This window comes from Palaemon carinicauda, chromosome 7 (assembly GCF_036898095.1).
Source record: "Palaemon carinicauda isolate YSFRI2023 chromosome 7, ASM3689809v2, whole genome shotgun sequence".
NCBI lineage: Eukaryota > Metazoa > Arthropoda > Malacostraca > Decapoda > Palaemonidae > Palaemon > Palaemon carinicauda.
Window position 1 is genome coordinate 82525160 of NC_090731.1, and position 22590 is coordinate 82547749.

General features: G+C 38.5%; 1 protein-coding gene across 1 annotated transcript in view; it reads left to right on the top strand.

Annotated features, from left to right (window-relative positions):
• Sulf1 (Extracellular sulfatase Sulf1) overlaps positions 1 to 22590 on the top strand; it is an 893213-nt gene that overhangs the window by 738107 nt on the left and 132516 nt on the right. The window contains exon 17 of the mRNA XM_068376733.1: positions 8783 to 9191. Within this exon, the coding sequence (XP_068232834.1) occupies positions 8783 to 9191 (409 nt within the window). The remainder of the gene's footprint in view (positions 1 to 8782; positions 9192 to 22590) is intronic.

A 22590-nucleotide genomic window follows, 5' to 3' on the forward strand; every position in this document is an offset into this window, starting at 1 on the left:
CTGCGGATGGAATGGGTTGGAGACGAGCCCTCGGCACTACCTGGTTTGGGTTACCGGCCACTTGACACGGATGGCAGTAGGTTACGTTAGTCTTAACACTCTTCTGCAAGCCCGGCCAGAAGAAATGAGGAGGGATCAGTTGGGTAGTGCACTTCACATTAAAGTGTCCTCCCAGTCCCCCATGGGCCATGCATAGCACCAACAACCGGAGGTTACAGGGGACAACTACTTGCTGGCGCAGAGCCCTAACAGTATCGTGAGAACCTCGGGTGATTCTGAGGGGCACCTCATCCTTCAGTAGGAAGTCCTCCTTAGAGCGGTTATTTCTTTATGCTTCGTTCGAGTAGGTGGGTACCCTGTAGGTTTCCAGCGTCTCGTCCAACAGCTGGAATTTGATGAGCTCTGTCTGGCTCCTTAGGGTCTCCGGGCTGATGGGTGCTTCCACTTTTGCATCCTCTAAGACCCCTGGCCTGGTGTTTTGGGTAGCTCTATTCCCTGTGGTGGTAAGCAGCACAGCTTCGTCCAAGTAGACTTCTGGGGTACGAGGCTCAGACTCATTGTTGGAGGAGGAAGACTCTTGGTCCACCTCACTTAACCAAGGTATCTTACCAAGGTCAATGTCAGCTAGCCATTCGTCTTCCCCTGCAGGAGGCATCCTCACTGTTTTGGGCTCCAGCTTGGCAGCCTTTATGCACCTGAGGGACACTCGCTGTACGCCCTTCATGGGCTCTTGATCCAAGAGCAAGTCGTCGCCCTCATGTCTAAGATGGCTCACTACCCCTTGTCTGCACCTCTTGCTGAGCTGGGGCGTGGTTACCTTCAACTCCACTGTAGGGAGTTCTTTGGTGACTTCTTCAATGCACTGGACCTTCCTGCGATTGTCCTGCTGGACTTTGGCACCATTGGGTTGAGGTGGCGAGTTATTGAGCTGTGGTAATTGAAAGTCTATTTCCCGCATCCTTAATTCATACACTCTCGCTCTTTCCTGCCTTTTTAATTCAAGCTCTCTCACTCGCTCTTGCATTTTTAATTCATGCACTCTCACTCTCTGTCTTCTCCCTTGCTCGACTCTTCTCCGGGCGTTGGCTTCATTCGTGATTTCCCGTACATACCTTCGCAATGCGTCTCCCTCATCGCCTTATTGTTCTGTCAAGTCCACAAACCCACGGATCTCAGCAGCAGTCATTTTGCTAATTCCCTATGGGGACAGCGACTAGACGAAACTCAATAGCTCAAGGTACAGTGTTGACTGTACAAGAAATTACACGAATAGGAAAGACGCTCTAGCCTACGCAAGAGTCTCACGGAAGAAAGGATACAGATGGAGCTGGGCAAAATGCACAATGGCTGTAAAAAAGTACCTCTCGGAAAAGAACTACCACCAAATTACAAGACTCGCAAATAATTGAACAGGAGCCTAACTTGAAAACCATGGAGCATGCCAAGGGGTGGGCTTGTAGGCTATCTGGTTGTAAGGTGTCCAAAATAAATAAACACCGAAATTCACATGGAATTACAGTGATTGGCGATCTTGTACACTAGACAATGAAAAAAAAAGGAAATGGAATCACAGCGATGGGTGATCCTGTACAAAAGACATAAAATTGAAGTCACAACGATGGGTGATCCTTAAAAATAGAGATAAATTAGGAATCACAGCGATGGGTGATCCTGTACGCTAGACTTAAAAAAATTGGAATCACAGCATTGGGTGGTCCTGAATGCTAGAGGTAAAAAGTTGTATCACAACTGTATGCTAGACTTAAAAAAATTGAATCACATCGATGGGTGATCCTGAATGCTAGACATAAAAAATGGAATCACAGCGATGGGTGATCCTGTATGCTACACATAAAAATTGGAATCACTACGATGGGTGATCCTGTATGCTAGACATAAAAAAAAGGAATCACAACGATGGGTGATCCTCTATGCTAGACATAAATAAATGGAATCACAACAATGGGTGATCCTTTATGCTAGATATAAAAAATGGAATCACAATGATGAGTGATCCTCTATGCTAGACATAAGATAAATGGAATCACAACAATGGGTGATCCTCTATGCTAGACAGAAAATAATGGAATCACAACGATGGGTGATCCTCCATGCTAGACATAAGAAAATGGAATCACAATGAGGGGTGATCCTCTATGCTAGACATGAAAAAATAGAATCACAACAATGGGCGATCCTCTATGCTAGACATAAAAAAAAGGGAATCGCAACATTGGGTAATCCTGAGTGTTAGACATAAAAATTGGAATCATAGCGATGGGTGATCCTGTATGTTAGACTTAAAAAAAAAATGGGTTTGTAAAAATGTGTGGGCGCATTCCTTCATCATCACCACTTGCAACTCTGTGACTTAAGCAAAGTTTGTATTTATATATAAAGTATAATTAATTAAATAAAACAAACAATGTCAATGAGTTTGCTTAATGCTTCGCAAAGAAAATTAACCCTTTTACATATTTTCCCTTTAACCAAAAGAGAATTTAAGGAGTTACACCTCCCAAATATTTTATCTAAATGATCGTATACCCTGACTGAAAAATAGAATTGAATTTGATATCTTAAATTCTTTATTTATTTTCAACAGTTTTAACAAACTCACATGAAACTTATCCCTTTCAAAACATGTACATAAGAAGTATCCCATGAAATATTACAGAAACGAAATTACTGTACATGCTACTAACATTTAAAGAAAAAATGATATAACAAGGAATGCAACGTTTTCTTGCGGTGATCCAACACAGAAACTATGCTTCTCTGCCATTAAATGTTTATGTGAATCATAAGCCAAGTGTCGATATGACACCTGCCTGTTTCCTCACACTAGAGATAAATGTTAAATTATTTCATGCACAAAGATGAATGATTGATGTGTGCTTGAACCACTTACCCACGTGCAATAATTTGTAGAATTCATAAACTATAAACAAAGCTAACAATAACAAACCTTGGCTTCGTTCGGAAAGACGGCTGCGGGCGGAGTTATCACAGGTTGGCCCCTCTCAAAATTAACACATCTTTAGCCTATTAAGTTTTCGTAAAATTTCTAAAACTTCACCTATTTTTTAACACAAAATAAAACATTCACGTAATGCACAATATATATAATAAATCTTCACCACTGTGACAACCGCTGCTCAAAATTTACAAAAGGCAAATTTGTTACAGACGGTTGGCTATCTTGCTAAACGAAACTGAAGCCTACCACAGGGTTTTTTCATTTTTATTTTTAAAACAAAAGGTTTCACGGTGCAAACGGATGCACAAATAAACACAAGATTTTAACAATAAAAATAAGATATTTTGGCTGTTTTCTTCCACGTTTCCAACTCCAGTGATAATATAATTTATTTTTAAAGGAACTTAAGATTCGTCTCATCGCTAAAGACAGAAAAGGGGAATTTTATTTAAGTAAAAAATAATTTGAAATTACTATCTTAGCGAATCCTGGCAAGGTCACCAGTTTGTTACGACCATGCGTGTGCGAGTCCGGCCTTGTGTGAGAACTCAGGGCCTGAACAAAAAGAACAATGGAAGGTCGCCAGTCGGCAATAAGACAAGGATTACCGACAAAGATACAGTTTATGTATAATACTATTTACTAAAAAATCAATAAAAAGGGGAGCACAATGGATGAAGATCTTATTGTTGAATTATCACAACATGTTAATGTAGAGTTGGACATACCGTGGACGACTTCAGCACAGCAAACAATCTCATTCCCTTGATAAAAAGGTCTCTGCCTCTTCCCTTGTGGAGAACGTATCACAGGTCCTGCTTCCGTGAAGGTTGAAAAGCAATGGAGTGCCCAGCTGCTCCTACATTGTGATAACCCCTTTCAGCTCCAAATTTGGCAGGGGGGGGGGGGGTCATTGGCCTGACCGCTGTCCCATTGGTCATCGACCTTGATCTCTTCTCCCGACACCTCCTTCAATAGGCCTCTTCCTGACTTCTCCCGGGTTCCCTTTGGTGGCGTTGAGCGGCCACATGCTTTTTTTGGAGGTGTCTGAAATGAGACCTCACGGGAGTAGATGGGTACAGGATGGGTGGGCAGGTGGTGAGGCTCTGGTAGGGTCATAACGCTTGTGGTATTTCGACCGGTCCTTGCTGGTTTTTTTTTTTTTTTTGTATGAAAAAATGGAGCAATGACCGTCATGAATAACAGTATGAACTACCGAAAGTTGAATTCGATCAGTTGGGCTGATAATTATCCATTGCCGCTCATAGACCAACTACTCGACAACATTGAATAAGCGAGGTTTGTCTCCAAGATTGACTTGTTAAAAGTCTATTATCAAATTCCCTTGGACGACAATGCAAAATTGTTATCAGCCTTTATTAACCCCGTTTGGGTTATATCAATACACCGTCATGCCATTTGGTCTAATAAATGCACCCACTGCCTTTCAACCAGTGATGGATAACCTTCCAGGATCCATTGAAGAAGTAGGTGTAGATCTTGATGATATTGTAATATATTCATCGACCTGGGAAGAACATCTCTGAATCCAGAAGAAGGTATTTGAAAAGCTGCGAGCAGCACATCTGATGATTAATCTGGAGAAGAGCGAATTTGGAAAGGCAACAGTTCAGTACTTGAGTTTTGAAGTCGGAAGAGGGCAAAACGCTCCAGTATCCGCTAACATGGAAGGAATAAGGAAAGCCTCACCCCCTACAATGAGGAAGCAATTACAACGATTTTTAGGGACGGCAGGATTCTACCGACGTTTTTGCCCGAACTTTTCAGCTGTAGTCTGATTTGACTAGCCCCAAGAAAAAATTTGTATGGACTAGCGAATTCCAGGAATCCTTCGACAGGATAAAAGCCATGTTAATTTCGAAATTGTTACTGCAAGCACTCTATTTCAACAAGAAATTCCTTATCCAAGTGGATGCGTCGGATAATGGGATTGGAGCTGTCTTATTGCAACAAGACAAGGAAGGAATTCTTCACAGTTTTTGTTTTATGTCGTCGAAGCTGAAGAAGCATCAACGAGCCTACTCGACAGTTGAAAGGAACTGCTAGCGCTAATCACAGTGATGAGCAAGTTTGAAGTTTATGTGAATAGACCACAGAATGAAGAAAGTCCAGTTTACTCAGATCACAATCCTTTAACTTTTGTTAATTAAATGAAGAATAATAATCAAAGGTTAACTAGGTGTTCATTATGTTTGCAACCATATTGTATTAATGTGAAGCATATATCAGGTAAAGATAATGTGGTTGCAGATTATTTATCTCAGACTGAATCAGTGGATTTAGACCCGGAATAGATAATCTTTTTGGGGAGAGCTATCTTATGAAGCTGGTCTAGCATAAGAGTAAGTCTTTTATTCATGTATTTCAAATGTGTATTTAAGAGGTGTATAGCCAGTTCATAAGATGAGTTCCACTCATGTAGGTTTAAGTAATGTATATAAATTATATAAGAATTTTGCATTCATGTAATTGTATTTTCATTCAATTCAGTATATGTATATTATGTTATTTTTAAGAATTAACTTTTTATTTCATGTATTTTGTTACGAAGTCTTGTGTAAACTCGTTTAGGTACGCTCTATGACACACACGAGGTGAGAGCATGAGGGATTACGTCATCTTTATGTTTCCACAGGGTTAGAAAGTGCATGAAAATTCTCGAATTAGATTTACTATTTTTTTATTGTCTTAGTCTAAGTTTTGGGTCAGATTTGATATTTCAAGTGATTTATTTTTTATGTTAATTCTTGTGAGTTGCTGTTATAACTTTTATAGAATATGTTTATTTTTGTAAATTGTGTATTATTTCGATCACCAGTATTTTCTATCAGTTCTTTGCTCTTAATCCCTGACTAAGAACCAAAGTAAAATGTTGGTTTAGAATAGCTCATGTAAAGTATTCATCCAGTTTTTGTTTTCAGTAGCCTAAGAGACCTTTGGATATCAGTGTTTATATACTGTACATTGCCGTCTGGGAGTTGCGTATTATCTCAGAGCTCAGGTATTTTTCAAGTATAAAAGATTTATGTAACAATAAGCTCGGGAATTTATGTAATTTGCTAGCCATAATCACACATATTTAGGAACCCTTTATATTTATATATGCATATGTATAATTATAAAGGGATATATACATAAATACTTAATAATATTTATATATATATTTACTCAGTGTAACCTATCAAAATATAATCTTGGTAAGTCTCAAAGCGGTATGCACATATTCTATGAGAAACTGTGTGTACGGTGTTCATTTACATTGATCGCCATATAAGGCACCGCCCATCCGTACCCATCCAAGATGGGGGCGGTTTTGACATATGTGCTTTTTGTATTGACTCTGCGCTACCAGTGCCCATTATGAGTCTCACGGCATCTGGTGGTAGGATATCTATGGAGCAGGCCGTGTTCATGCATTCATGAATAAGAGGTAGGATATAGGGTTGTCACTCAGTTGATTAAATTATATTGTTGATTTTCTACCTTGAGGCTCATAAGAACTGCACATATATGTCAATGGATGTCAGCCATGAGCCAGTGTGATAGCTCGTATCTACGTTAAAAGGCATACTCTGTTAAGTAAGAGTCAAGGGCAAAATGCACATACTGATAATTAACCTAAGTTATTCAAGAAAAATAACACAAAAGTTTTGGCCCAACAATATCTACCCAATGCAAATATAAATTAAGCTAAAAATGATACTTAAATTATTTAGTTTCATGTTAAAATCATAACACATACAATTGTATCAAGCAATATCGTGTGTTCGTAAAGTCGAGTAGAGTTTAATGTTGCATTATAGAAATATTAATGACTGCTCAAAATATTTTAGAAAACTCACAAGCTTTACCTCGTATGTAGTTTTTTTTAGTTTGGGATGTGCTTTGTCGGGAATCAGAGAAAACTCCTCTGCAATTGGTCCCCTTAAATGACAGCTTCTCCGACATTGATGCGACAGATAAACTTGTAATTAATCAGTGCAACCAAGACATGGTTAACAATTGGTCGCTGCAGCATTTTGATTTGTCTCAGTTAATATATCTTAAAAAATCTCAGAAGTTTTTATAAAAGGATAGTAAACTGAATGTGTATGAATGATATGTTATATTAACACAGAAACACACTGAAACCAAGACACAAATTTATGAATACCCTGTATATTGTACATTATTTGCGAAGTGTTTGTCAACCACTGAACCTAATTTCATTATTTTGTAATTCACTCTTCTTATGTATGGAAGTTATAGTGTACTTGTTGTAAAGGTGCACTGATATTATATAAAACTGAGAAGATTTATCAAATAAAAAGAAATCTATCTTGCAATATTGTATAGTCTATACACAGCTTCTTATTTATCACTAATAAAACCAATATTTAATGTACAATTAATGAACAGAAAGGAATGTATATCAAATGTCTGTCATGAAAAAATAACACAAAACGTTACAGTACATCATAAATCCAAAGTAACTCGCTCATTGAATGAAACAAGTAGAAATAAAGTGTACCCTAGTCTTGATTACTTTATTTCTATAAAATAATTTTACATTATGAAATATGAATACTCATTGTGTATCACATATATAGAGTAGCCCATTGGTATTAAATTTAGTATGTAAAGAATGTTTCTAACTGCAATCCAATACCACAAAAAGTATAAAAACATATTTTTTAGCCTTTTCACATAAAGTACGTTACAGTATTGTAATGTGTTGGTAATATACGCATGTACCCTACCATAATAAAGCTTGTCATTTATAATGAGAAAAATACTGCAAGCTATATTTTAGATTAGATATATTTTAAATTCAGTTTAGCACAGCACGCTATATTCTCATGAAATTTCTAAAATATTTCAAGTACACAAAGGAATACAGAAATGCAGCATTTAACTCCAGACTAACACGTTTTTATTAATCGTTTCACCTCAACACCAATGCTAGCCTGATTTCAAACAGAATGTAAAAAAATGATACTGTACTTACTGGTTTTACTACCTTGTTCTTGGTCATGTGACCTTAGCTTTTCTTTTATGTCAATCACCCTGGCTCTAGTCCATCCTGCTGTTTGGCAAGGGACAGGGCCATAAGCACACAGACAAACACAAAACCAAAACATATAAATCCATGCAAAGCATGGGGACTACCAAAATCCCTGAAGATTTTATCTTAACTTACAGCTGTAGACCACATTCACATATACAGTATCGAATTTCGGAAAGAAAAAGCCACAGAACTGAGAACAACATTGAGTTTGATTTGCCCACCATCTAACTTATAATCCAAGTCAGCCAAATACCACACCATTTTCTAACCGCTTAACCCCCCTCACTATAAAATAGGGTAATCAGTATAAAGCATTCTCACTGAGCCATTCAGAGCACACACACCTTTTGGCTGCTGGGCCTGGCAGAGCAGAGGTACATTTTTATTCCTATTCAGAGGGTCTACTAGTCATACTTTTCCTATAAGAGTGGATATGGCTTGCCTCTAAAGTGTGAATTATGGGGGAGTATAAATATGGGAACTACAGATATGTTAGGAGTTACTGTATAGGATGTAGTGGGATTTGGAATTTTCTTTTCTTTTATTGAAAAAAGTTTTTTACTTTGAAGAATTATGGTAAGGTTAGTTTTTTCAAAAAAAAAAAAAAAAAATACATTTATTACTGTAGGTACTCTAGGTACTTGTGCTGTTTGTTTTACTAAAGATGAATAGTGCACTGTGATAAGGTTGCTTTTGATAATCACTAAAGTAAAATGCAATTCTGATTATTTCAGGATGTAAGAAAACACCTGAGAAATACACGACCAGAGTCTGTTGAAAGTGAAGGAGATTATGCTTATGAGGACAATCATGAAGATTACAGTGATCTAGATGTGAGTCGTATCCTTGATGAAGTTCATAGTATTACTGAAGGTTCTGGGTATGTTGAAAGACAACAGGATAGGATTGAGCATACACATTTTGATGGTCCTATAGGCACTGTTCATCACAATGTCAGTGAATATATGACTGAAGAGTTATTAGCAAATACTGAAAGTCCATTTGATGGTGAATATGATGACGATAGTAGTGAAGGATTGGATTATGAGGACTCTACTGAAACAACTATGACAGAGGAAATGGGCTCACTTGCAGAAATAGTTCCAGGAGAAGATATAGTAATCGGGAGGGATTATGATGTTGGTAAGGATTTCTAATATCACAGTTACTTGATTATAACCTTGAACTAAGAATTACAATGCAAACTAACATTCATAAGTTATAGAAAATCCTTCTCATGAGATTTAATTCCTTCAGTAAAATTTACCTAATATTCATCTTGCTATATATTTTACAACCAAATCTGTGTTGAAAAACTCAAAATCAGAGGACTAATAGTGGGTTTGTATGGCTAGATCTGTCTTATATCTCAAAAACTAGTCCTACAATAAGTGACCACTAGAAGACGCCATCTTGGAATCAAAGCTCTGTTTTTGTCAGCCGTGATGATAATTCATTTGATAGTGTTAATTTCGTAATGATTTTTTTTTATCATTTGCCCTTCATCAGAACTTCTGATGGTAGTTGGATTATATTAAGTTTCTAACTTAATATTCAAATTGTCTTCTACAGTAAGATTTTGTGTAGTCTGTAATAAGTCTCGTATGTACAGATGATATGATCACAGAATCGTTACAGGTTCTTTCAGTCTCTAAATGAATAGGACTCAACATCAGCAAATAAGATATGGGAAACGAATATAAAAAGAAACACGATGAAAAGGCAATGCACGCCTATTCCCAAACTTATTTACAGAAAACTCAATGTTACCTCTCCAGTACTTCAAATGACATTGATTAATTCAAGATATTGAAGATAAATGGAACAAGATAGGAAATAGAGCAGTAAGATACTTCAGGGGATAGATGGTAAGTGATCTTCAGTTTCTGAAATGTTGCTTTCCATGACGACTTTAGGGTTGAGGATGTCACAGAAGGGCTAGCTTCTTCTCTTTGTCACTAATATGACAAAATATTGGGGATTGATATTTGTTGTCTGAAGGGGAGACTAACTCTGTCCTCAAAAAACGGATTTTGACATAGGAAAAATCTATTTATGGATGAGATACCCATGTTGTCCTCATGGAAGATCCTCAGAGGCAACTTTCTACTTGGGATATTTCTTTGAGCAATATACCAGAGAATTTTACCTAAAAAGTATCACAGGGTTCTATCTCTTGTAGCGAATATCCAAAGAGATATTGTGCAACAGGGAAGTGTTTAAAACAACCCACGGCTATCTTTCCCCAAATAGAGTTAACCTTGTCTCGAAGCATATGGGATAGGATTGGATACACGGGCAAGAGAGCCGTTATAACTTCCGATCGTAGTGTGCTACTGCAAACAGGATCTCTGGTTCACCATTCTAGTAACAGCCATCGCATGACGCGAGGCCTCGCACTGAGAATTGGGGGGGGGGGGGGGGGATGAAAAGTAACAGGTGGGTCCATAAGGACGACATGGCTATCTCACCCAAAAATAGATTTTTCCTCTGTCAAAATCCGTTTTTGGGCTCGAGCCATGTCATCCTGATGGAAGTATACTAGAGAATTAATCTTCTCCGTTGTGGCCAGATGGAATTTTTTAACCCATTTGAGTTCCTAGAATTCTTACTAATTATATAAGGACAAGGTCCCATGATGAGTACAGTAGTGTGACAGGAAAGGGTGTGTCTACACTTCCACATAGCAGTTGGGACGACAGTCCCAAGCTGTGAACACAAGTGAGTTGATTGTAAATCACATAGGAGCTAATAAATTAAAGTGCACAACAGTCCAACTCACAGTGAATAAAATCTTTGTCCCCCGTAGTCTATCAGACTGTAGTCTGTAAAATAAGGGTTAAAAATGGAGGTAAACTGTTTTGATTGTGAACAGTAGGTCCATGTAAAGGAAATGAAAAAGAGCTATAGACTTTCATTACTTCCTAAAATTAATTAATGTACAATAATTGCCGCAACAATACATACAATAAATATGCGTAGAAAACAAAAGTTTTCAACCCCAGAGTAATATACCAGAGTAACATAATAATATTTATAAAATAAGAGGAGAATATTATCTCTGACTCTTTACTATATATATATATATATATATGTATATATATACAATTATATATATATATATATATATATGTATATATATATATATATATACATATATATATATATATATATATATGTATATACATATATATATATATATATATATATACACACATACATTAGCACATTGCAGTAAAAATATTATTCCATTTTAACGATGCAGACTGAAAAGTCCTAATTATACAGTATGTGAGAGTCCATGCACAACACTTGAGAAGCTGGTCTAATCACACTACCAGTGGCCACCACAAAGGCTTTAATCTCTTCCAATTGACGCAAGTAATGTTTGAAAAACCACTCTTGAAGAAAGATGTCCATCGTGTGTAAGCTTGTAAGCCCTCAAAGGACATGTATTGGAAAGGAAAAAAATTATGGAATAGTTAATTTTCCTAGGGTCATGACCCCATGGGGGTCAGCCCTTATGAAATAGGTGAGTTTGGACCTTAGCTGTTTCAAAGAAAGATTATATCTTGTTGTTTCCCCTTTAAAAAGTGTTCCACCCTTAAAGGCCCGACTCCTTAACAGGTAGGCCTTAACGCATTCCACGGGACATAGATAAGGATCCTCCTTTAGTGGAACGATCTTCCAGGTCCCCCAATGTTTGTGGGAAGTTCATTTTCGCCAAGAATGCAGGATCTGGGTAAAATTTGCCTCCCCCGATTCCGAGAATTTGATGGGGCCATCCTCCCTTGAAAGTGCCACAGTCATAGCAAGAAAAAAAGATTGAATTTTGAATAAGATCCCTCAAAGAGGTAGTGGGATTATCTATTGAGAAGGCTAGGTGCAAGTCTTTATCCAACGATCATGAGATAGTCTTGGGAGGAGCAATTGGTTTTAATTTAGCACAAGCCTTCGGGATCTTATTAAACAGTTCGCTATCGCGTTCAGTATCAAAAGCTAAGTGATAGGTCTATTTAGTGCCGACTTACATGAGGCAATAGTTGTAGAGGCCAGACTTTGTTCGTGTAATGAAATAATGAAGGAAATACAGAAGTCCATAGTAATGGAAGAGGGCTGATGTCTTTTAACGAATTCCACCCATTTTTTCCAGGAACTTAAGTATTGTTGTTTTGTAGTATCGGATTTGTACTCTTCTATAAAGTCAATCATCTCCTTCGCAACTCCGAACTTTCTTTGAGGGTTAGGGCAAGAAAATCATGGGCTGAAGGTTTTTTCTTTATTCAAGAGGAAGCGAAGACAGTCTACTGTGGAACATCCTAGAACAGAAATGGAGATGATAGAAGGATCTAGAGAGGTTTGAGTTCCTGAACCAAAGGTTACCAATTGCTCTTTGGCCATTTTGGAGCCACTAGAGCTGCTGTCCCTTTGAAAGTCTGCAGTTTGTTTCGAACTTTCATTAGGAGGTTGAACGGTGGAAAGAGGTAAATGTGAGACCACTGACTCCATTCCAGTGACATTGCATCCATTCCTGCCACTTCCGGATTTAAGTTTGGTGCTAATTACCGAGGAAGCTTCTTGTTGAAGCTCAAGGCAAAGAAATCGATTTGTAGTTCTGGGACTTGCTCTAGGATGAAACAAAATGATTTTACATCTAGAGACCATTCTGTTTCCAGATGCTTGGATTTTGATAAGCGTCCGCCGTCACGCTTCGAACCCCTACCGAGTGAACTGCTGACAAATGCCAATTTCTCAGCTTTACCAAGGTAAGAATGGCTAAAATCACATGGTTGATCTGAGGAGACTTGGAGCCCCGTCCGTTAACGCAGTGAACTATTGTCTTGCTGTCACGCACTAATTTGATGTGTGATTTTTTCTTTGGGAACAGTCTCGTCAGAATTAGAAACACTACCATAGTTTCCAGGATGTTGATAGGAATTTCTGAAATGTTGCTGACCACTGACCCTGTATTTTCTTGGTAAAGGGGAATGTCCCCCCCAAACCAGTTCCAAGGCGTCCGTGTAAATTGTCATGGAAGGAGGAGGATACTGTAGAGGGACATGAGTCGACAAGCTTTTGGCAGTGGACAAACGGCTTGAGCTGTTTGCTCAGCAAAGCCAAGGTTTTGTAGCGAAGATCTCTCCAAGCATTTGATGCCTTTTTTCTCCAAACTCTGTTGGCTCTTTGGGTCTTGCTTTCAGGATTGGGTCTATCACGGCAGCGAACTGCAGTGATCCTAACACTCTTTCCTGTTGACGTCTGGGGATTACCTTCAAACGAAGTAAGCACCTGATAGATTTTGCGATTTCCTTTCTTTTGCCTTGCAGTAGAGAAAGGAAGTGTGACTTTAGATTCCAGTGAAGCCTTAGCTGCTGGAAATATTGAGCTGGAGATAACCTGGATTTTTCGAGGTTGATTTGAGAGCCCAGAGACTGTAGGAATTTCATGACTTCTTGAGCTGCTAGAAAACATTCTGACTTTGTTGCAGCCCAGATTAGCCAGTCATGTAGGTAAACCATCACCTGAAGGCCTTCGTTCCTTAGTTGTTGGACAATGGCCTCAACTACCTTTGTGAAAATCCTTGGAGCTGAACAGAGCCTGAAGGGCATAGCTCTGAATGCGTAGGCCTTTCTTGCTAGTCTGAAACCAAGGTAGGGGTGAGAGAAGCGCTGACCTAACGGAAGATGCCAATAGGTATCGGTAAGATTTATGGAGACGGTGCAGACGTCCTGGGTAGTAGGGTTCGTATTCATGAGATAGTCAGTATCTGGAACTCGTTGTTCAGATTGAATTTGTTTAGTGAGGACAAGTCCAAAATACTTCGAAGAGTGTTCGAATCTTTCTTGGGCATACAAAATAGCCACCCTTGAAAGTTCATGGATTTTGTGCAATCCTCCAAGAATGGGGTTATGGTTTGAAAGAACCTATTGAACTGGGGTGGTTTCAGTCTCCCTTTCCAGCCTAGTCCCTTTGAGACTATGCTGTGAGCCTAAGGATCAAACTCCCATTAATCCCTGAAAAGATAAAACCTTCCCTCTACTGGTAGCTCCTCATTGTTGTTATGAAGGACCTGCTTCTTTAAACGCTTGCCTCTACTTCCTCGGCCCCTAGACTGACCTCTGTTTCCAGACCTTTATTAGCACTTTTATTGTGTAGTGGCTAAGATTGGAGACTGTGACACATACTGGTGGGGAACCATGTACACAGTCTGGGGGATCATGGCAACTAAGACTGTCACGACAGGAAAGGTTTTCCTGCCTTTAGAGGGTCTCCTAGGCTTTTAGCCTTTGGGTTAAGGTCCTTCTTCGGTGGTGAATTTTCTCTAAGAGGACATACCCGAACCCCACTTTTGCATAAGGCTCTTTTTCTCTTGGGCCACTTTGTCCATTAATTCCTCGACCAATTTCTGAGGAAGATCTTTACCCCAGATGTTTGAGTCAATCAATATTCTAGGCTCATGCATAATAGTTGCTGTGGCTAGGACGTGTTCCCTGCATGCTCTTTGGGCTAAAAAGAAAGCCTGTAGATCTCTGTGAAAAGTAGCCAGATAAGTCTTTGCCAGGATTGTGAAGATATCTGATTAGGAATAGTTCCCAATCAACATTTCTAGATAGGACTGGTGGGATAAAGAAGCACTTTGCCTCTCTTTGGCTTCCAAATTTTCCTTCAAAAGGAATTCGGGAATTCTAGGCAACCTTTCATTTAATTGTTTACCTCCAATGCCCCTATCCAGTTTTAAAGGTGTGGACATCTTCCCAACCGTCCGAGTGATAAGGAAGGGCTAGGGAGACAGGTTTGCATTCCTTTAGCAGTGATAATGGTCTACCTTCCTTTACTGCCTTCTTCACAGCCTCTAAATGTTTTGAGTCGAAGAGAGCAACAAAGTGGCCTGCTTTCTGCCAAAGGCAGAAAGTCGAGTCTTAGTGAATTTGGCCATCTTAAGTTCCTTAACCAATAAGGAGTAGTCTTACATAGCAGTAAGGATAACTATTGATAGAGGGGTAGAATTATAAGTCGCAGACATGCTTAGAACCCATACCTTCTCCAGTGTTATTAGCCTAAGTCAAGACTAATGAAAGACAAGCATGCAAAAAAAGGGCAAAAGTCTAACCTGTAATCATACCACAGTTGTAAAAGAATATATCTAACACACTTTTACAGGACTAGATAAGAATTAATATACTATTCTGGGCAATTTGGAGACACGAGCCACCGGCTACGGCCGCGGACAATTAACTGACGCATAGCGCATAAACACAAGGGGGGAGACATGAAATTCCCCTAACACAAAAGTATATGGTACTCAACTTAATCGAAGAGGAAGAAGCAGAAGCACCCATGGTCTCCAAAAAAACTTGAAAACAAGCAGAAAACTCCCAAAGAAATCTATCAAGATGGCACTGCTAGAAGGAATGGAGAACCAGCGAACATGTTTTTAGCACACTGGGATCAGAGTTGTAACGCCTCCCTCTCCCAAGTATCCACTCCTATCCTATATCCTTCAAGACAAGTTAACTCAATTCGGGGAAGGATAGCGGTGGCTTGTTTTAAACACGTCCCTGTTTCATACACGATATCTCTCGGGATATTCACCACAAGGGGTAGTACCCTGTGATACCTCTAAGGGCAAAATTCTCACTCGCAGAAATATCCCAAGTAGAAAGCTGCCTTTGAGTAACTTCCCATCAGGGCAACATGGCTTGAGCCCAAAAATAACTTTAGAAATCTATCTGTCAGGACATGTCAACCAAAGCCTCTCTATATATAGGATAGTAAACAGAGAGTGTAATTAAAATAAATCATGCAAGAGATAAATAAGGATACAGAAAGCGTAATTGAAATAAATCATGCACGAGCTGAAATAGAAATCAAGGATGAATGAGAATAAACCATAAAGATAATTTTTTTACATTACCACCATCCTCCTATACTCTTTGATGTTTTCTTCAGCTAATGAATATGGGTGGGTTCACTGAAATACGAGTGACTTTCGTAATGAAAATATCCTACTTCTTACCTAACACTGGATTCATTTAAATTCCCATCCTCCTTCCCCTTAGTGTCTTTTCTAAAGCAAAATTGATACATTGAGACAATGTTAATACCACCTACCAGCTATCCCAAGTTCTAAAGGACCAGTAATGGTAACAGCAATGGATTATGCTCGGGAAGTCTCAACAAGCTCTTGAAACAAGCCTAAATAGATAATCAAGAATTAATCTGTATTAATGCTTATGTAATACATTTACTTACCTTTCGGTGTTTTATGGAGCTAATAGGTTTAGTGTTTCTATCGCAATTGCCATTATGGTTTATGTCAGAGACTTTCCCTTTATGTATGAGTTTATGTATTGTGGGTATATATACAAGGAACCAAAAAGTTCAACCTTTTAATGGAGGGCCTAGAAAAGGTGGACCAAACATTGTCTACTCCAAATTTAATCTAGTTATATAATGACGCAGACGTTGGGACACTACCCTTTGCTCTCAAAAAAAAGAAAAATAAAATAAAATAAAAAATACTTACAATAGGAACCTGGGACATTGGGACACTGCAAGATCAGGCCATAGACGAACCTATAAGCTCACCCAGAGAAAGTGCAATAGTTGCCAATGAACAAAGTGTGACACGCCTCCATGACGATGACTCTGTCACCAGATTGTTGAGAGATACACCATATTCTGAAGAAGCTTGCCAAAGGATTCTCCTAAAGATTCATGGCATTAGTTTTGCTGCTAAAATCAAAATTTTTGCAAACCTTCCTGAAGATCCCACAGATATTTTCCCTCTATCTCCAGCTGGTAAAATACTAGCTAGAGTTTTGCTCATATGCTTAGCTAAACATACTGTATATCTGAATATGTGCTAATAGAGACCCAGTTCTTATTTATGAAAAAGAGGAACAATCACTATGATTTTACTAAGACAAATACAAGAGATATATAAAGAGAAAATTGTAGACTTATTCATAGTCTTTCATTGATGTTATCTGCAAAATAAATAGTTACTGACAAATTTCTTAAAATACTTCACCTCTTCCATTTCCATATGAACACAAAAGTCAGTATTAGTAGTTTGGAAAGAGAAGTAAAGAAGGGTGATGTTATGACTTCTGTCCTTTTCAACAATCTGTTCATTTCTTCAGTAATGATTCTTTTACAAGGAAAACTTAGCAAAAAAGACAGGACTGAAAAAACACTGAATCGATGATAAATTATGTAACATCAGACAGTTACACACCCATACAATAACATCAACACACGAATTCGCTGACCTGGAAGATGGTGATGACACTACTATTTTGGCTCACACTCCAGAGTCCGTGCAACATTCCTTAGATACTAGATATTCAATATATCAGGAACTTGGCTTTCAGGTAAATACAAGAAAAAATCGTATTACAAACTGAGCCAAATCAAAAGCATGCATGTCTTCACTGTTTATGATACACAACTGCAGGTGATGACAATATTTCATTCACTATTGAGATTGATAAAGATGTGTAGGAGGAAATAAATGAGGTATCACATACTTTTGGTGGGGTGAAGATCAGGGTTTATAAGGACAAACACCTGAGACTGACCACTAAAATCAAAGTATGTAATGCAGTATATGTATCAACTCTATATTGCAGAGGCTTGGACTCTATATTGATGAGATCTCAAGAGACTGAAAAATTTTCACATTTCCTTTTTGTAGAGAATTTTGTGCCTCACTTGGAGAGATAGGATTTTACACAAAGACGTTCTGGTATGTAAGGTATACACAAGCACAGAAGCCATATTACCAAATGCCAACCATGCTGGCTTGGTCATGTCATCTGCATGTTCGAAGAACAAATCCGAAAACAAACTTTATAGGGAAAACTAAAATACCTCCCTTAAAGACATGGTAAAACTAAGAAGCGATACAAAAATAGAACCAAGTCAGCCTTAAAGAAATGCAAAAGTCCACCAACTAACCTGCTAGTGACTGAATGGTCTGGATGTTTGGTGTTAACAACTGGGTCACTGCTCTAGAGGAAGGTCACGCATTGCATCCCAATTTAAAAACAAAGCAGCTACATGCCAGATAAGAGGTTCCCATAACCCTGAATTCTCATCCAACATGTGTCAAGGTATACCAGTCCAAGATTGGCCTGGTGACCCAGTTAGAGTTGTAGTGAAAATCTGGAGCGATTGTTTTTATTTTATTCTGACTGCAAAATAAAGAACATTATTTTCAATGCTTTTGAATATATTTACTATCATATGGGAAGTGTATGAATAACTTGTCAAACTGAGCTTCCTCCTTTTATCTTCTGATTAAAGGCAATTCCTTTCTCCTCTTCTTATTGAAAACACTAAATATTGGTTGATGGTCTTTTAAAATCAAAAAGGATGATAGCTTTGTACAAAGTATTCTAGGAAGTATTGATTCAGATATTGACAACTCAGCTCATAGGAGGAATTGGCCTGAACTTCTACTTGGAATGCTGGTGATGCCGACATGGATTCCATAGACTTTGCATTGACTACTCTGTCAGATTGACGGACGTTTACTGTCAGCCAATGGAAACGTGGTAAGCTACATGTTAAGATACCCTAGTTTACTGTCGGAGATGGTGTTCATTCACATATGAATTATTCTGATGGTTTGTAGAATTCATTGGGGCTTATCATTGAAATTATGCCTGAGTGATCATATGAAAGGGTGAATGAGGTCTATCTGATGAGATTAGAGACAACTACAGATATTCAACACAGAGGGCCACTATGTGGCTTTAGGCTACGCCACGAGGAAAGAATATGAAAATTCTTGTATTATGGACAATACAACAAAGAAGTCATATGTTAAAGAAAACCCAACACTGAGAAGTAACACTGAGAAGTAACACTGAGAAGTAGCAGTTGATTAAAAGGACAAAAAAAAAATAGATCTCTCATCAGTGACAGCAGCATCTAGCCAGGAGCTGCACTCAAGAGTATGCTCACCCTCTGTAAAAGCCCTCCTTCAATAATTTATAAACCTGTTCAAGTTTGATTACTCAAATTTATTGTAAAGAGAGAATGAAGAAAATATGATTATATCTAATTTCTCGGGTGACTTGAGGACATATGAAGCAAGCGTAGTTTTTCTTGGTATCAGTAATGTCAAAGTTCCCTAGTCTTTTTTTCCAAAATCTGTGGTAATAAATAAATCTTTTAGTTTAACATACTTCCAATAATCACACAGTAATTGTATTTAGCTTTACTTGGGGAGATCACAGATTTCACTTCTCAATTACAATATGCTGATTTAGCACCAATTCGGATATGTAATTTTAAATGTAGATTTCCCCCATGAATTACCAGTTGTGTGGGTAGAATCTTTGACTTCCCTATGGAGCACTCATTTTCAAAGAAGAGCAAAAGATCACAACAATGAAGAATTGGATGATAAATTTTTGCTGTGAATAATACACTAAAATCATTATCATGATGATACTTACAGGATTTTTAGAACAATAAGGGCTTATTTGACTAATGTATAGGGGTTATCTTTTACCATGTAGCTTCCATTTCTTTATCTTTCGATGTTGTCTTGTGCCACTGGTTTGGTCGGGCCAAAGTTTCATCTTCTGGGAGTTGTTTAGAATAAAATTTTGACCAAGAAGAGGTCATAATTGGTAATCTCAGCATTTTTTGGACTCGAGCCATGTCGTCCTGATGGAAGTTCCTCAGAGGCAGCTTTCTACTTGGGATATTTCTGCAAGTGATATACTTGAGAATTTTACCTAAGAAGTATCACAAGGTTCTATCCCCTGGAGCGAATATACCAAGAGATATCGTGTAAGCAACAGACATGTGTTTAAAACAAGCCGAAGCTATCCTTTCTCAAATACAGTTAATTTTGTCATGAAAGACATAGGATAGGAGTGGATATGTGGGCAAAAGAGCTGTCAAAACTTCCAATCCCAGTGTGCTACTGTAAACATGTTCTCTAGTTCATCATTCCTCTAAGCAGCACCATTTGGACGGTTTTTCTTCGGAGTTTTCTGCATGTTTTTCGTAGCTTTTCGAGTGATTTTGTAATCATGGACACTTCTGCATCTTCCTCATCGACTAAGTTGAGTGCCATTTCATTTTGTGTTGGAGAATTTCTGGTCTCCACCTTGGTATTTTTGCACCGTGCATGCTTTAATTGCCAGTGGCCGTCGCATGGCCAAAGCTAGCGGCTCATGTATCCAAATTGCTCAAAAATGCTTAGTAAATTATTCATAGTCTTGTATGAATGTATTTTATATACTCTTTTACAATTGCAGTATGATTATGGGTTATACCATTTGCTATTTTCTGCATGTATGTATTTTATCCATCTTGACTTAGGTTAACACTGATCTTGGCCGTTGGCCATGACTGGTAGTTGTGTACTTGTGCACCCTCACCTCCTACCACGTAACTTTATGGTTCTCGGGAGGCTACCCATCCTCCCTTGCTATAGAAAAGTCATAGCGGCGAGCTGCAGCCCTGAAGGTCCTTCTGGGAGCAGTGGGTAGTGTTATACAGTTGTCCTAGGGCAACAGCATTTCACTCATCTACTTAACCTGAGTGTTTGGCCAGGCGGCAAAGGGTTGTGGGAACTTGTTCCCTGTGTCCACAGTCTGTTGATCCCTTAGAATGCAACTAAGCATATTCTAATGCTGACAGGTAGAGACCTTCCTTTGGTGTCGCCTTACCCATTCCTAGACTTCCGTACTTAGTTTTTGGTAGGCTGGCTGCTGGTTGTGAGGACTCGTTCTCTGTGCCTTGTCAATGCAGATCCCTTGGAACGACATATTAATTCTAATGCTACAGTTAGGCCTTCCTGTCCTGCCCCTCCCCCCTTTCTAAGCTCCCCCCCCCTTGTATGCCTAGCTAGTGTGTCTGTGGAACATGGTTCCCCCCCCCAGTCCAGTTCCCTGGCGACTTTAGTGTCCTTTGTTGCTATATAGATGGACGGGATAGCTTGTGGGCTATCTAGGCTGGCCCTGAGTAGAATAGATTTTATTCTTTCCCCATTTTAATTCTGTCTGCTACCTTAGAGACCACTCTTGGATGGTCTAGTTGCCCCTTCTCCTTCCTAGTTAGGCCTAGGAACTACAGTTCCTTTATCTAGTCTACATACCCTAGCATTTGAGCATCCCTCATCTGCTATATAGGCTAGGCTTGCCTACACAACGGATTTAGGTATAGGAAAAATCTATTTTTCGGTGAGATTGCCGTCCTGATGGAAGTTCCTCAATGGCAGCTTTATACTTGGGATATTTTTGCGCACCATATACCAGAGAATTTTGCCCAGGAGGTATCACAGAGTTCTAACCTATGGAGCGAATATCCAGAGAGATATCATGTATAAATCAGGGATTTATTGATAACAAGCCATGGTTATCCTTCCCCAAATAGAGTTAACCTTGTCTTGAAAGATAAGGGATAGGGTAGGATACGTGGGCGAGAGAGCCATTACATCTCCCAATCTTGATGTGCTAAAACTAACACGTTTTCTGTTGAACCATTCCAGGAGCAACCATCGCATGTCCCACACTGAGAATTGGAAGGGGATGAAAAGTAATGGGCTGGCCATAAGGACCACATGGCTATCTCACCCAAAAATAGATTTTTCCTATGTCAAAATCTGTTTTTTGGGCTCGAGCCATGTTGTCCTAGTAGAGGTGTACCAGAAAATTATTCTCATTTGTGGCTTGAAGAGTGTTAACCCTTTAAAGCCCATAGACATAAGCATACTTCCTTTAGCATTGGTAACTATAGTACCAAATTAAGAGTGTAAGTGATATGTCTGTAAAAAAGTAAGAGCAAAGGAAATCAACAGCACAGTCCCAATCACTGTGAAGATCTTTGTTTCAAGTAGATGAAGAGACCGAAGTCTATAAAAGGAGGGTTAGAAAATTGAGGTACACTACTTTTATTCCGTACAGTAGGTCCAATGAAAGGAAACGTAAGAAGGAACAGTAGACTTTTATTGTTTCCAAAATTTCATACATATAACAGTAAGCAATACAGCATTATATACAGTAATATACAGAAAATCGAAGTTTTCAGACCCCAAAATTATGTAACAGAGTACTAAAATAGTAACACTCATGACATAAAAGGAAAATATCACCTTTGACTCTTTACAATATTTAATAGTACATTGAAAATAAGAACATTAGCCCCCTTACACATTGTAGACTGAGAAGTCCCAACTATACAGTCCATAAGAGTCCATGCACAAGACTTGAGGGGGCTGGCCAGAATGCCAATATATGGGGTTATAGGAAGAAAAACACAAAATCCTAAAAAGTTCACTGAGCTTCGTATGGCCATGGAGAATGCGTATACGAAATATTTTGACAAAATTCCTCTAACTTTCATAGTTACAGGTTAATCAGTAAAAGTAACTCAATAAACCATAAACATTGTTCCCTACAAGAAAATACAGTATTTCTTCTTTTATAGTAAATTTTGATAATTATTACATTTTAATGTAAAAGAAATTGTGAACAATGGCATCTAGAGTCGCAGACGATCGTAAATTATACCC